Source organism: Lycorma delicatula, chromosome 9 (genome assembly GCF_047948215.1).
Source record: "Lycorma delicatula isolate Av1 chromosome 9, ASM4794821v1, whole genome shotgun sequence".
In the NCBI taxonomy this organism is placed as follows: domain Eukaryota; kingdom Metazoa; phylum Arthropoda; class Insecta; order Hemiptera; family Fulgoridae; genus Lycorma; species Lycorma delicatula.
In genome coordinates, this window is record NC_134463.1 from 131,002,147 (window position 1) to 131,019,619 (window position 17,473).

At 32.7% G+C, this 17,473-nt stretch overlaps 2 protein-coding genes across 6 annotated transcripts in view; both read right to left on the bottom strand.

The window, feature by feature from the left end:
* Positions 1 to 3,162, bottom strand: part of LOC142329745 (uridine phosphorylase 1) — a 114,748-nt gene extending 111,586 nt beyond the window's left edge. For both annotated transcript variants that reach the window (XM_075374493.1, XM_075374492.1), the window contains exon 1: positions 2,929 to 3,162. In XM_075374493.1, coding sequence (XP_075230608.1) covers positions 2,929 to 2,963 — 35 coding nt within the window. In that variant the 5' untranslated portion in view covers positions 2,964 to 3,162. The remainder of the gene's footprint in view (positions 1 to 2,928) is intronic.
* A 2,249-nt stretch (positions 3,163 to 5,411) lies between these two features.
* LOC142329766 (putative cytochrome P450 CYP44) overlaps positions 5,412 to 17,473 on the bottom strand; it is a 45,589-nt gene continuing 33,527 nt past the window's right edge. For all 4 annotated transcript variants that reach the window (XM_075374540.1, XM_075374538.1, XM_075374539.1 and 1 more), the window contains exons 5-6: positions 13,896 to 14,067; positions 5,412 to 11,408 (exon numbers count right to left, since the gene is read on the bottom strand). In XM_075374540.1, the coding sequence (XP_075230655.1) occupies positions 10,920 to 11,408; positions 13,896 to 14,067 (661 nt within the window). In that variant the 3' untranslated portion in view covers positions 5,412 to 10,919. The remainder of the gene's footprint in view (positions 11,409 to 13,895; positions 14,068 to 17,473) is intronic.

The window sequence follows — 17,473 nt, forward strand, 5'->3', positions numbered from 1 at the left end:
TAAAATTATCCAGTTGAACTTTATACAGCCAACCAGACCACCATCTTTGTATACGGTTTAAGTTTAGTTTTTTGCCATTTTAAATAAATGTTTTTTAGTATAAACCAGGTTCTGTCGAAAATGTTTAAAATAAATAAAGTTGGCAATTGTTGACGAAATTGTTCGGTATTCTTCCGAGTATATATAATTACGAGTGATATTATGATATATATTACATATATATATATATATATATACACACACACTACTAAAAACACATATCGATGCCATCTTCCATCGAACCGGACAATAAAACTATCTTCGCGGCTTAAACAAACCACCTTCAGTCGTAATTTTGATAAATCAGCTAACTATTTTTTAAATAAATAAACAGACTTAAATTTTTATATCTAAATTAGAAAAGGTTAACCGTATTATTTTAAGAAGAGATATGCTTTAAGGGGATCTGTCAAAAAATTCAGCGATTTTATAGTTTGATTCCCTCAACAGCCGCAATGTATTCTAAATTTCACGGCCTCTCCTTATATTGCGATACTGGTTTTTAAAACGAGTCTTGAAATTTTAGGGGCGAGTAAAATTGTAATACCATCGAAAAGGTCAAGCGATCGGGTGACCTTCAGCCCTCCTCGATTAAATGTGCGATATTCAATCCGTACTTTGTTTTAAAACTCGTTCTACTTTCGAGGAGAAAAAGCAAAAAATATATTTCGTGGTAAATAACAATACGAATCTCGGTACTCTCTGGTGAAGTTATTTTTCCTTCTCGGGCCCTTTTGAAACGTTCCAAACATTCTTAAAATTACAGAATGACTTTTAAAATCCCTATAACTAGTGACGGGAATGATCCCTGTAAAAATAAAAAAAATCAACGGCGTCCAATCTGTATCGTTTGAAAGAACTAGCGAGATCTGAAAAGGATTTTATTAATAAATTTCTAGCAATAATAAACTTAACATGCGGTTATTGTAAAAAAATAAATTTCATATATATTATACAAATATGTTAACAGGAGTTATTAATGAGCGAATAAGTCAAAAACGATTAACCGAAAAGACTAAACGGATTTTAAATCGGCTAAGTAAAGTAAAATTATAAACAAAAGAAAATTCTATTAAAGTACAAATATATAAAATCGGCTACGGTAGAATACGATAAGAGTATTAAAAAAAAAAGGTTTAACGTTTAAATAATAATGGAATAGATCTATTTTCTACCGTCTTTCAGCGGCTACGTCATGGGCGCAATTGTGTCGAACTATGTTAATATTAATCTTTTGAAACATTTTGGTTAAATTTTAAGACTTATAGGGTTTTTTTTATTTTTATTTCTTAATTGACTGGCTCTGCGTAAAGTATCATTCTTTTTTTAAAAAAATAAAATTCTACTGGTACTGCGATGTGAATAAAACGTAATAGCATTTAGTTAAATTTGCATGAAAATAACGGTACAATATGTACACTAATTGTATAATTGTTACGTAACTTGTTACACAACGAAAAAAGCACTTGGATTCATTAAGAGTTTTATACATTCGGTTACAAAAAATGTAACGATAACGATGTCGACAACGGTACTTAATTTCAATTATCTGAATCGCGACTACAAACGTGTGCTGGTGCATCGTTTTAAGGGAAAGCATTTTGAATGCGAAGATAAATTTTCACTCCGACAAATGAATGTATCTTTACAACACCGTTATGAAAAGATATTTAAAAAATAATTTAAATATTAGAAAAAACGATTAAACTACCGAGATACGTTACCGTAAACAAATAAACGAATCGAACCCGAGCAGTAACTATTTTTTAATCCGAATATCTCGGTAAAGAGTAGCGGGCTCGGATGTTAAATTTATTTGTTTGTATCTCTAACTCTAAGACGGCTATACAGATTACAATGAGATACGAAACGATTCGACGTGAACGAAAATATCAGACCGATTTATAATTTCATTTAAAAAAATTTAACATTCATTATTTAAATTTTTAAATAATAAAACGTCGAAAAATTAATAACGAAAGTATAATAGCAAAAATTACAATAAAATAAATATTCTAACGTTAAAAAACCAGTAAATCCTTCGTCATTAAAAAAAAGACGTTAGACAAGCAAGAAATTGACAATAAATATAAACTGCGGAATATACACTCGACTATAACATCCATGCGCACATGTACAACGGATGTAAACCTGCAGTACGGGATACGCGTAAAGAAAGAGAGAAACAGGTATAATTAACAAAGAAAGGGTTGAGGAATGGAATACATGAGGTACAACGACCGATTTTACGGCTGAAAAAAAGTTCATCACGACTACTTAACATTTTTTCGTAACAATATTTTGACTAAAAAATAACTTGTATAAAAATACCTTTTTGGGATGAAATTTGTAAATTAAATTAAATTTAACGGATTAGAAAATTTAATACGTTACATGTTAGACACGGAAAAATAGTAACAAGTTGTTTGTTTATTAATAAATTATATAATTTGTTATAAGTTTAACCGCGAAAATAATACAAGGAGCAGTACATTCTTAGTTCGGAGTAGAAAGAAAATGTAAGTACCGATTTACGATTACGAACTTAAAATTATTCGACTATTAGACAACAAAAATATAGGTTAATTTTATCGATAAAATTGACAAATAAAATTTCTTTTTAAAATATTTACTTTGTTTTAGGGTATGTTCAGACAACGTAGTAAAATAGTAATGTCATTTTAATATTGCTGCTAAATTCTTATAAATGTACGCTTATAACAGTCTAGTTTCCAGTCAAACATCGTGCAAGCCGATCGTCTTATTTGAGTTTATATCCTGCTCGTAATACGTAGATACGGTAAAAGTTTATGTAATGCGTTTAGAGGGGACAGTTTGATTAAATTAACGTGAATAAAATTTTAAGAAAAATCACAAATAGGTACTTACTCGTCAGTTTCCTCTTCACCGTTAGCAGACGACATTCTTTTCAGATTATCCGCTGTTAAGGACGACAATAAAATTAAAAATATTTAGTAAATATAGGTACTAAAATTTTTATAAAAAAACAACTTTCTATATTCTGTTATAAAACCGTTTTATCCAATAACTAAGCGAAAAGGATACTTCTTAACGCGGGAACACCCCAGTCCTAACAAATACAAGAATAGCGAATCGAGTTAACTAGAGGACAACAACGTCGATTTTGTACAATACACTGACGCATGCGCTACGTATGATAATGGAAGTAACGCGATCTGGTGAACGACTCTAAAAGTACAGTTTTTTTACATCCCTGTCGTTTGGTATTTACAGTACATGAACGTTTTTTCTTTTACGCGATTGTTTCTTAGCACCCGAGTTTAGATTTGAGGCAGACAAAAAAAAAAATGAAAACAAAATATATTCGTAATGAATTTATCTCTATAATTATTTTTTTCATAAACCGCACTTCATTTATTTTGATGTCTTTTTTTCCTACAAATTTGTAGAATCCATTTCTTTTCCTGAGGTACATTGTTAATAAACGGTAGGAAAAGAATTATCCAAAATCTTGAAATCGTTAAAAACACAGCTAAAATGATTTTTTTTCAGCTAAAATATATCAGTTGTAAATTAACTAATATATTTTAGCTGAAATGTATATATATTCTACGCTGTTTTGTTTTCCAATCGTAAGTTTAAGATTAAATACGTTTAATATACATTTAATTGAGAATTCTTACTGAAAATGTTATACTGTATAATTTCCCGAGTAAAAAGAAGGATAAAAAGCAAAAAATCTGGCCTTGAAATAGTTTTTATAAGAATATCAAATATTTTGCCTTAATATATAAGCGCGTAATAGAGATCTTGACAAAAGGAAATTATTATCGAGTTACCATCAATAAATAATGTTTGTTGTTGCACACTCTTACGAGAAAAAGTAACCGGTAAACTTCTTTAAAAGAAAGCGTAATACATTTCGTTGCTATCTAGGCACTGAACTATTACAGACGACAATATTAATGAGATTATTGCCATTTGAAATTAACAAAATTTCTGTAGTTAGATTACTTTTAGTTTTATGTAGTCGTGTCATCAAGAGAGCTTTCTTTAGCTCGATCGTAAAAAAATTATGTTTAAAACATAAATAAGTATACGCATAAGTTTTACGCCAAGCCTAAATTTATAAACTGCGGTCCGTTAAGGAACTTCTACAAATGGAAATATTACAATTGAATATCCAACTCGGGTTTCCTTGGCGTACCCGCTCCTTTGGAATCGTATTGATTTCTTGTTTGTTGTAGAGAAGTAAAAATATGCACAAATTACACAATTAATTTTGAAACATTCGAAAAAAATTATTAAATTGATAGTAACCATTCCATTGTGCTTCTTAGAAGTAATTAACGCTTCAGATCGCGCGGATAGAATTTCCTTAATCGATAACGATAGTATTTCTCTTCGCCATACAGCAAACTTTTGGGTGTTTTATCAAATTATTAATTATCATTCTTGGAACGATTAAGTTGATTTTGTTTGTAACAAAATCAAACCGTATTCTTTTATTTTGGAGCGTCTTAATAAAACTCTAGGATATCCCCTATCATTAAAATATTTATAATTAACTTCCATCTAAAGTACAATATCATCATTTGGGAGCTCTCCCAAAATGTCTGAATGAATTTTTCGTACTTAAAAACGGGCTATCCGATCGTTCGAGTAGTTTAATGTCTATAAATATGAATCTTACAGATCGATAAAATAAATCCCCTCTCTCATAATTTAACAAAAACTGTAATATTACGATAATCATGTTTGCTTCAAAACATTTTTTACTTGAGGAATGAGTAACGGCACTGAACAGTTCAAGCTTTCTAGTCCTGAAATCCCTTTAAAATATTTATATTATAAAAATTGATTTGACACAATAGTCAAACCGCTCTTTTTAAAAACGTATTCTACTTTCAAAAAACAAAAGTAAAAAATTGCGGTTGAAGTTACAATATTACTCAAAATTCTCTGATGCAAATTATTTTTTCTTTCTTCCCTCGACTGACAAATATTGAAATACCGCCTCTATATTCTTAAAATAAAAAAAATTATCATTATAAAAAAATCTGTGATAAATCTCTATCATTTTGTATCGGAAATAATTCTTTGTATTAACCTGAAAATTAGTGTCAAATCGCTAAAATTTTAAACCTGGTAATTTAGAGCAACCAGCTATCCAGAACTGATTTTTTTAAATAAATTTCGAGTTATAATAATTATCGTGTAATTATTGTAAAAGATAAACTTCATACGTATTTATAGAAATTAAAAAAATAAGTCGACAGCAGGAAATAGTTCCAAAAATGATAAATCAAATTTCGAAGAAGTCCGAGACGATTTTCGGAAAAGATAAAAAGAAGTTTAAATTTGCAAAGGACAGTGAAATTATAAAAAAATACAGAAAACAAAAATTTTTATTAAAGCACGAATAGATAAAATTGATTATTATAGATTACGAAATATAAGAATAATACAGAAAAACGTTAACATTGCTTAACATTTAAATAATAGTGGCATAGGCTTATTTTCTAAAAGTTATTTTTAAGTTTATTTGTTATCGTTTTCTAGATTAAATGAATGCTTATTTTCCTCTAGTTTGTTACCGACAAAATGGCGACAAGTGAGTTGAATATACTGAATTTTGAACAACTTCTTTAAAAAAAGTTCTTTATTTTACGTTTTCAGTCAAATTTTTCGAAACATTCCATTAAATTTTACGATTTTTAATAACATAATTTACGTTAATATAAAACACTTAGATATCAACATAACTTATACGCGTGTTTCAAAATGAATATCGGTGTTTTAAAGCTTCGTAATGTTTCTCAAGTTTCGTGTACGTCGATTAATTATGAGCAAATGAAAGGGCAACTCGAACAATTTTAGTTGTGCTCAAGGTCATAAACTGTTTCTTCCTGTACCTTCCGGTTGAAAGCGCTAGTAGCAAAGACGACGATCCCCAACAGAAAACGTTCTGCGTTTTGCAGTTTGCAAAGTGTGAATCTGTAATTAACGTTCAACGTGCGATCCGTTTGAAGTTACGCTGCGATCTCCCGAGCGAGAATAACATTGGTAGACGGTAAAAATAATTTGAAACCGCCGATTGTATTTGTAAAGGGAACAAGAGTGTGTCCGAAGACAATGTTGAAAGCGTAAGAGTCTTTTGTGCGTAATCCTAGGAAATAGGTTAGGAAGGCTAGCCGCGGAATTAGCGATTCCAGTGACGTCTCAGCTAGCTAGCTAAGTTGTACAATGACTGTTACAAGCTCTCCTATAGGGTTAAACTCTCCTATCGGCTGGATGTGTGCCGTGTGACACGGTGCTCGCATTGCAAATAGGAAAAACCGTGTGAGTTTCTCTTTCGTTTCACGTATAATTTATCGACGTAAGTAAAACGTAATAAATATTACATAACTTTCAAATCCCTTTATTAATTTTGAAACAGACGTTTAAATATAGATTTTATTATTTAATAATAAAAAAAGAATATAATTCTACTGATACTACGGCGCGATTAAAATGTTGAAAACATTTTAAGTTAAATTTACACAAATCTAACGGTACAATATAATTATAAATTAAATTATACGATTAACGGCACAAATATAACGATACACTAATCGTAATAATTATAACAATAACAATAATTATAAAACTTGATTACATAATGAAAAAAATAAACGATTCGATTCATTAACTTCTTATACATTTAGTTAGAGAATAATGTAACGATAACAATAAAGTACTTAATAACTACTATCTGATCGATATATGAAAAAGTAAAAACGTTAACTTATCCTTATGTTTATATTTATAGTAAATAATCACTTATTCTTAATAGATAACAATATCCTCTTCGATCAAACCAGGCGACCCGAACCTCTTTCATGAACTCGACACGATACTTCGACATGCTAAACTTCAACTTGTTACGCTTGGTTTGCCGTTATTTATAAATTGTTATCAAACGTTTAAAGAATCTTCCCGGCAATTAATTTAAAACTAAATTAAAATATTTTGTTTTACAGAAAATTATTACTCTGTTGATGATTTAATTAACTTAAAAATCTCAGTTTTCTGTACCCCTTTTAGCATTAAATGTTTGCACAAATAATTTTCATTATCGCCTTACGAATTATTGAATTACTTTTTATAGTCGGTAGTCTTATGGATTTAATAATTTTTAATACGTGTATTATTTTTTGTTTATATTTAAATAATTTCTACGGGCTTTAATCGCATCTATTTTTACTTTATAATCAGGTGATGCTCCTCCGATCAAAGTTTTACTACGGTTTTCTTCAAACCATCCACGCAAACGCTGAGAAAACCTCTTTTTTTATTCAAGGAGTAGTTATCTATTCGTTTCTTAAAATCTACCTTATACAAAGCGTCTGTAAAGTCACTCCACGATTACAAAAAAGGTATCGGTTAAAGCTGTGCGATTTGTGACAAAAGAAAGAAAAAGCAATCGAGTTTTTATTTATATCGGTTTATCGCAAGTAGAGGGCGATGTGATAATTTTTTTATAAAATGGCGTCGATCCAGGAGAAAGCGTAATGTGTGTTGCGGTATCGCGAGTCGAAATCGACTGTGCGGCGAGATTTTAGAAGGGAATACGGACGACCGGCACCTGATAGCAAGAGTATCGTTGCGCGATATACAAAGCTTAAGGAGAGTGGAAGTGTAGTCGACCTTCCGCGAACAGGGCGGCCATCCGTTAGCGAAGAGAAGGTTGAGGTTGTGCAGCAAGCGCTTCTACATCGCCCGTCCAAATCTACCCGTCGTGCATCTCGTATGCACGTGCATCTCTAGGTATTCCCTGGTCGACAGTATACAAATTTTTACGCAAGAAACTAAGGTTGCACGCTATAAAGTTCAGATACTGCAACATCTACATCCAGAAAACGGCCCTCTTCGTGCTGCCCTTGTGACCGAGATTTTTTACCGGATCGATATCGAAAACGAGTGTGTTTTTCAGACCGGGCTACTTTCCACACCTCAGGAAAGATAAACACGCGTAATGTCAAAATACGGGGCTCAGATAATCCGTACTTTACCAGGGGAAAAATTAGAGATTCTCCTAAGGTGAATGTGCGGTGCGGTTTGACGCGCAACAGAATCATTGGTCCCTTGCGTTTTCATCGAGCGATCGATAACGGCTAACATTTAGCCGGATATGCTGCAATACTTTGCTATACCTCAAGTACTTAGGATGGTTTTCCAGCAGGATGGCGCACCACCGCTTCGGGGATTACTAGTTGGAGATTTTACGAACGAATCGTTTCACGGCAGATGGATCGGGAGCGACGGTCCCACTCCCTGGCCACCACGATCACCAGACACAACTCCCTTAGACGTTTTCCTCTAAGGACAGAGTCTATGCAACACCCGTACCTGATCTGGACGCGTTGAGACTGAGAATAACTGAAGCTGCTGCAAGTGTTACCGAAGAAATATTGACCGACACGTGGCGTGAAATAGATTATCGGTTGGACATTCTGCGAGCGAATAAAGCGCACATGTTGAAGCTTATTGGCACGGTAAAAAAGAAAACTTAATAACCTCTTCTTTCTTTTGCCACAAACCGCACTGCAATTGTAATAGTTTATTACTTTTTTATTTAGAATAATTATTTTGAAAATCGGTTTTTTTAATTATTTTTAATTAAATCGAGAATAGGTGTACGCATTGTTTTAATTAGACGGTGATATTTTAAACGATGCTAATAGCGGCTTTGTCAAGAAATGTATGATTAGTATTAAAAACAAGGTAATAAATTCAATCGGTATTTGACCGTGTCTTAAATTACGGTAACATATTTACGAACGGTCTATCAATCGCTTTTCTATTACCGTATTACAGAAAAAAAAATAGTTAATTTTAATCATTAATCGCTGAAAATCTATATAATGTACATTACAAGTTCTACAACATCCCAGTATAATGTATAGAAGAGAAGGTCTGTAGGTCTGTTTAGAAATTAACTGAACTTAATTTTTTTTTTATTTTTTATAATTAATTTTACAGATTTTTGGTCCTTGTCCCCTTCAAAGTATTGTCCTCCCCTATTCACATACTACTCCCAGCGGTGTTTCCACTTCGCTAAGCGACCCTGGATAGCTTCATCTGAAATGGTCTTTAAGGTCCGATGTCATCAACAGTCTCAAAACGGCGTTCTTTCATCGACGATTTTAATTTTGAAAATAAAAGAAAATAGCAGGGATTCAGGTCTGGTGAGTAGAAAGGCTGAGAGAGGACAGTCATCTGATTTTTGGCACAAAGCTGAGTGTGCGGCGAAGGAAGCGTGCGTTGTTCCGCTACAGCTCTGGTCTCTTTTTGCGGATTTTTTCACGTAACCGTTGTAAAACGCGCGGATAGTACTCACGGCTTACCGTTTCAACTCGTCCACCGTTCAAAATGCACAACTCCAATAAAATTAAAAAAACAGAGAGCATCGCTTGGACGTCGGATCGAGACCGATGTGCTTGCTTGGGTGTGAAGATCCGTTGTGACGATTGAACTTTTGTACCGATGTCGTAGCTGTAAAAATAGCTTTCGTCTCCGGTGTGATACTTTGCGTGAGCGTTTCGTCGTCATCGGGTTGTTCAAAAAGTCGTTGACAAACGTCCACTCGATGCTCTTTCTGCTGTTCGGTCGTCAAACGAGGAGCAAACTTTGCCGCTACTCAATGCGTATTCAATTTTTCAGTCAAAATGTCACGTACGATCCGATCGAGATGCTAACCCCTTCTGCACGTTCCCTGACAGTCGATCGACTATTTGCCCGCACCAGATCGTTGATTTTCGGAACGCGGGTGTCATCAGTTGAAGTCGAAGGACTTCCTGGTCGCGGTTCATCTTTAATCGACCGATGACCGCTTCTAAATCGTGAAAACCATTCGTAACAATGCTTACGATCCGGAGCAGCATCTGCATAAGCTCTTTTCAAAAGTCGAAAGGTCTCTGTGAAGTTTCCCCGTTACTCCCGAAAATAGTAAATTGCAAAAATCATTATTATTATCATTTAAACACCTTTCACTGAAATAACAATATCACGAAAACTAAACGAGATATCGACAATTCAAGAACACGTGGTTACAGAGGAGATTATGTAGAACACGGTGCTGCCCACCGTACGTCACTAAATATTACCTTTGGCGCGTAATTAAAACTGCTCGGTTACTTTCTGAACAGACCTCATATAGTGGAATGCTAGTGATCATACCGCTGTCCGCTTTCTTGTCGGGTAAGAAAAGCTTAAAAAAAAAAAACAAAATAAACCGCTTTCGATCTCTTTTAAAAACAATATTGAGTTTGACACCGTTAAAATAGATGTTAAAAAAAATTAATTCTCATCTCTAGAAAACTGAAAATTCAGTTTTGAAGAAACGAAATAAAAATTTTAATTAATCTTTCTTCGATGTTTCATTTAATTAAACTATACAGCTCACACTTACAGAATATAATTTATCGCAGATTCCAAATATTTTTACGTAAAATGTACTAGCTAAAACAAAATCTTGTAAACCGATATGGAATGAAAAAAGGAAATTTAAATGAAAAACAAACAAAAAATAATAATTCAGTTTTATTACAAAAATCCGAGATGACAAATTAAGTTTTAGGTATCAAGAATCGTAAATCCTAAGTAGCAATGCTACGATGTGACGTAACAGTATAAAAATAAAAAACTTTTTTTAGAGAAGAGATCCTAAAATGGGTATTTTAGGTTAAATGAGGGCAACTACACTTTTTTAAAGCGTGACAGTACAAAATCTGTAAAAACACTGTTCGCCTTAGTTATGCGCAACGCTCTGATCTTACAGTTAAGAAAGAAAATTTTATTTAAATAAAATGAGAATTAAAAATATCATCGGTAAAATGAATCGTAAGAGAATGCTTTTATCTATCGATAAATTTAATTTTAAGCAGCCTCATCGGAAACAGTAAAGTATTGTAAACTTGTTCGAGAGGAGGTTCATCGACCGGATAAACTAGACGAAATCTTAATAATATTTTGGCTAAAATCAAATACAAATCTTGCTCGGCAAATCTTCTACCGATACAAGTTCTTGTACCGAAACCGAACGGCGTTAAGATGAAAGGATCGATAAAATCGGCCTCTTCCCTCCGAATCCAACGTTCGGGAATAAAAGATAACGGATCTTTAAAGTACTTACTCGATTTAAAATGAACATTCATGTTGATATCGATGTAAGTATCTTTAGGAATTTCATAGCCGGATAAAATCATATCTTTATCGGTAATGCGAGATATTTCGGTTCCGATAGGGTATAATCTGAACGTTTCTTTAACAACATTTTTAACGTAACTTAGTTCATTAATAGTAGATGCTGTAACGTCTTGGCCGGGTTTAATAAGTCGTATTATCTGAAACACATAAACAAATATAGATATAAACGCATAGAACAACATTAAATAAAATTAAAAAGAATTATTAAAAAAACGCTGGAAAATTAGAAACGCTTTGTTATTCGGTTATTAAGTACGATTAGTCTAAGACAACATGATATTAGATTCTGAAAGAAAAAGAGCAAATTCAACATCGGTTAGTTTTGAGAAAACTCCACTTTAATATCTACAGATTACAAACGATAATGTTAATCGTTCTATTCTCCATCGGATATATCTATAACGCTAATTTTTTTCTTATTCTTAAACATAAGCGACTAGTAAAAAGCTGGACTTTGAAAAGATTCACGCGGTGTTAACAATGTAAAATGATTTCTTGTACGGTACCTTTTACACCATCGCCTTTGTTAATTCTTCAATTTATCAAACGTTTCTGAATCGAGATAATATTTGTACGTGCGCATAAAATATACAGGTATTCACGAAGAGTGTAATAAATTTTCAGGACGTGTTCTACTGATGAAAATAAAGAAGAAAGTTCATGTAAACGTAGGTTCGGAAACGCTTCGTTAGCGGAGAAAAACGATCTCGCTCGGCAAAAGATTTTGCACAGGATTTCTGCTCCTTCGGTATTAAGCTAAACTGTAATTCTCGGGACCCAAATCAAGGGGTAAATTTAGCGGTTTTATATGAAATCTGACCTCAAAAAATGAAAAAGTCCCAGAAGTGTATTTTTAGTTTTCGACAAACCTGGGATAAAAGGAAAAAGATGGGGGGTCAAAATGATATTATTTTATGTTTGGTGTAAAACGTGTTTATTAAACGAGTAATAAACGCAAAAATATTTTAAACAAAAGTTACGGAGAATTTAATTCTAGGTAAACGGTACGAATAAAGTTTACAGAAACTAAATTAAAACGTAAGAATTTTGAAGTTTATTAAAACAAAACGTATCAAGATGTAGCAGATTTTAACAAGGTATTAAGTGAAACAAAATTTTTAATACTAAAAAACAAAAACGTTAATTATTTTGGAAAAATAACAATTACAAATACAAACAATAAAACCGACTTATAAACTGCTGAAAATATTCTCCACCAGAATGGATATAGCACTCTGCCTGACGAATAATGTTTTCAGTAATTTTCTGTATTTCAACAGTGTTATTTTGAATTAGTTGTACTGCACTGAGAATTCTTATAACTAACTTTTCTATTGTATTACGCTTTTTTTCATACGCTGATTTCAAGTGGCTTCACGATAGTTGTCGAGAGGTGTTAAGGCAGGTGACCTTGGAGGCCACTCGATAGGTCTGCCACACCCAACCCACTTGTTTAAAAAAGTCGGATTTAAAAGTGTTGAGCTACTAGAGAAGAGTGTGGAGTCGTCTCGTCATTTGCCTTTCAATAACCAACTCAAATAACGTCTTACCCCTAAAACCTACAATATAATGCTTTTCGACAAAATCTCAGAATCAAAACAAAAACTAAATACATTACGTCCAAGTAATGAATATTATTATTCGACATCAGATGTAAAATCATTATTAAATTCAAACATCAGATGTAAAAAGAAGTCACTAATTACCAGAGAATGCTGAATCAAAAAACTCTGCTGACAGTCTGAAAAATATTTCTTAACATACTGAAAAAAACCTTTACATATATATATATATATCTATATATATATATATATATAGATGTTTGAGTTTAATCAAACATCTTGGAAGAGAGTTTACTTTTAAAAAACCGGTAGAAAGTTAGAAGTATTACATGTATTTAGAGATTTGTAGACCGGGTGTTGTTATTTTAACTTCTTTTCACGTAGATGGAAATTTATTACGAGTATATTAAATGACAAATTAAAAATAAAATAAACCGAATAAAACAATACTATTTCACAATTTTTTAGTAGATTGGAATAGTGGAACATTACATCTTTAACAAGACCTCGCAAGGCTGATGGACTAACAAAGAAACCGCTAACAGTTCTAGCCTAATTGCATGTAGGTCTAGTCTAAATTCTGGCCAACCGCATTAGAGCAAACCCAAAGATCAAACGGCGGTTATTATATTCAAATTCAAATCTAAATAAAAGTAACTGTATCTTTACCGTCCTCTCTTTTAGTTTGAACTTAATGCTCTGCGGCTTCACAGCATCCCAGATCGGCACTGATCATCAGAAAATTTGCGTTTGGGTTTTTTTAATATTACTCGACCTCAGACATGTATATACATGTATTTTAACGAGGAAGATCGTATGAATGAAACGATAAGTGAAAAAATACCAGAGCCTTTCTGGGAATCTAACTCGAGATGAGGAAAGTATTAATTCCTTATATCTTGGTAAACAAAAAAAAAAAAAAATTCAGGAATAATCTAATTAATCGACAGAAAATAATTTTAAAATAAACGCTTCTGTATCTCGATAATTAATTTTTTTAATGATTTTCGCAAAGAATTATACGATTCTATTTTTACAACCTTAATAGAAAAAAGTACCAACCTCATTGTAGGCTTTCTCCTGAACAGCTGGGTTAACAGCTAAACAATAAAGATTATACATTACACTAGGTAATGTCGTAGTCAACCCATCCGTATACAAGGACAATGTGACTGCCATAACATCTTTGCTGCTCAAATCCGGCTTTGATAGTAAAGTTGTCAAAAAATTATAACTGAAAAGATAAAATATATAGGAGTAAAATCAGAATTTTATATTTTGTATAAGTACGCATGCACACAGAACAGTTCAATAAAATTCACCAGTACAACAGCGCCTTCCTAATCTAAGCGTTGTTGGCGCGATTCAAGTTCAGATAATAATGGATGATGCCCGACAAGCTTGGCTCATTTTCACCGAAGGGAAATAAAAAATAATACGATACTAATCACATCCATCCGTATGAAGTTAGGGGAACTCTACTCTGTTCAAAACTATATTTCTACATCAGGAAGAGCCAGCGCTTCGGGAAACAACTTTAATTAATTCATATAGTACTCGTAATTTCATGTATATGAAGCTTCTAAAGATTTACACTCCTTTTATACTTGTAGTATTCCAATAATAACAATATAGGTAAAACGAAACGCGTACATAAAGTAATCTCATTCACAGCAAATTATCCCATCGGTTTTCTGTAAGAGGGAATACTGAATTTCTACATAATTCGCTTAATTAACGCAATTAACTTCCATTAATGAGTAGAGACAGTGGCGCTAATCAAGTTATTTCTCTTAGAGTAAAGATGTTCATTACATAGTAATTCCTGTTATGAACAGAGTGAAGGTGTCATTTGCAATCTCATACCACCGACAACTCAGAAGACTTGGTGTGCTGATATGCAACCGTATATTCAACTCCATGAAGAAGTTAACAGAAAACAATTGTATTCTTTTTATTCTTGGACACGGTTAGAGCATTTATTGGGAATGAATTTGCTTCGTGTCAGGTTGCCTTTGACAAAAACGTTTCTTTGAACGTTCAACTGAATCGACTTTAAAATGTTTAGATTGTTATTAATTCTCTTTTCGATCGCTTAAAACTTTAAATTTAAGCCTCTTGAAGCGATAAAGTTAAAATTCTTTTTAACCTATAATGTTATTTATTTGTTTGTATAAAGAAAAATAACTTTTAAAAATGTTCTAGACCGATTTGCTACAAGCGAGGCCGATACAAAGTTGAACGGAATAGAAAAGAATACTAATAATAATTATTTGAAACGCATTACAAAGAACATAACTCAGAAACAAAAAACTAGCATTTAAATATTGTATACAGTCGATTAAACACTTCTACTTCCATTTTCATACGCTATATCTAAATAAAGTACAGAATTTACTTAACAGCAATAAAATAATTAACATATATGTCAACAAGAAAATAAGCAACACATCATAAGGCAATGAGTAATTTATAAATTCAGAAATTATTTACCGTAATTAATATAAAAATAAACCCAAATAAAGAGGATGTACTATATGAGATTGTTTATTTAAAAACAAGTAAATAAAACAGTAATGTTTTATTTATAAAACTAAAGTTTTTAGCGATAGATTACTTTATCGTAAGTTTTACAGTCGATTATACATTTTATGTATTTTGATAGACTAAACGATTTTCTTTTACGAAAAATTTTCATAGGTACACTCTAAGCTTGAGAAAGCATTCCCTTATTCGATTTATGTATTTATTTATTAATCGTAAGATGCAATACATGATTACATAAATCATTACATAACTATACACTGAACCCTACAATAATATAAAGCATCTGTACGCAGCCTGGAAAACCTAACAGACAATACGTAATAAATTTTACATTTAATTACTTATTGTACTAAACTTTATAACTAAAATAATTTATTCCTTCCATTTACAATACTTATATGCCGAAAACGCATACCTAATATACCGATGCTCTGTGAAACTCATCGTCTCAAAAATATAAACGTATCGCCGCATTCAAGAAACATTATGTGCAAACCGTTATGGCGCTTGAAAAACTATCGACAAACGGTAACAATGCAACAAGGAAAGCCGCTTTTGAAATGCATCGCGCCGCTACAAAATCAGAACTCACTGTTAGTGTTTGTCTCGCAGCAAAATATTTGGCACTCCTAGAACCGGTGGTAGATGCTCTTCACTCAAAAAGTATGGACTTATTTCAACGTACAAATCAATAAAAAAAAAGTCACAGACATCACAAGAAAACACCGTGGAAATGCGGTTGTTGTACAAGTGTGAGACCGAAACAATCGCCGAGCATCTTGGAACAGATTTCAATATGCCGTGAGTCATAAATCCGCAGAAACACCGGGCGAATCCACTAGCACAGACTCCTAGCGAGTTTTGGAGAAAATCACTAATTATTCCTTAACAGCGTTTTTCTGAGGAGAACTTGCCCGCATTCTCATCGCTTACGTCGCAGCTTCCCGTAATGCTTGATATGACGTATGAGGATTTTTTAAAAAACTACAAGTTTTTGTAGTCGCTACGATTTGAATGATTTCCTCGGTGAAACTGAAATTCGGTATGACCGATGGAAACGAAAAAATGTACCAAATGCCGAACTGAAAGAGATAGAACTAACCGCGCTATTAAAGAAACCCAATTGTTTTACGCATCCATAAAACGGGTGCTACTTCTGTCACTTGCACAGCCCTGCATAATGTGCACTATTGAAAGAGCCTTTAGCACCTTACGCAGGATAAAAACTTGGTTACGGTCAACAACGACAGAATTTCGACTTGTCGGTCTTTGTATGATGAGTGCGCATAAAAATAGGGTTCTGGAAGCAGAAAGAAATTTTGTCAGGATTTAGCCAGAACTCTCGTAGACTAGCTTTGAATAGCGTTGCGACTAATTACATTCAGCGTTTTCAAATTTTCAAATAAAACCAACAAAAAGCGTTTTCTTATTCCCCCTCCCCGGAAGAAAATCCTGGCTACGCCTGTGTTTCTAACCCGATTTTCCAATTTATTTTGGATATTTTTGAAGCTTATATTTTTTATTCCGGTAGTAAAAATTTGAAATAAAATACTATACCGAGTATAAACATGTATTTTTGTCGTTCACTGTTGACTTTAGGTACCGCTTTTTCACGTAATGGAACTGTTATTAACATATTTATGTGATACTTGTTTGTAATGTACGTAATATTTCTAATATGTACTTTTTACTTAAGTTATTGTGCAACTCAGTATTGCTATTCTCTTTCTGTAAGATCTTGATAACCTTGTTATGAACACGTTCAATCGTTTTCATAGTTGCTTTATGCGCCCCACCCCGTGCAATAATATCATAAGTAACTGTACTAATAATATAATCAGGAAGAGATATTTAGCAGTAAGTTACTAAGCTTGTATAAAATGTAAATTATACGTAGTAATCCCTCGCTATTCGCGGGGGTTCCGCTCCGCGAAAAACGCGCGAATACCAGAACCATATTTATATAGGAAAAAGGGAGTTACGTTCTTAAATAACCCAATTGTTAATTTTGTACACTAAAGTACCTATTAGAAAACTATGTACGAGTATACGAATATATGCTCGTACTATATGCTTGAATGAGTATAGCCGTA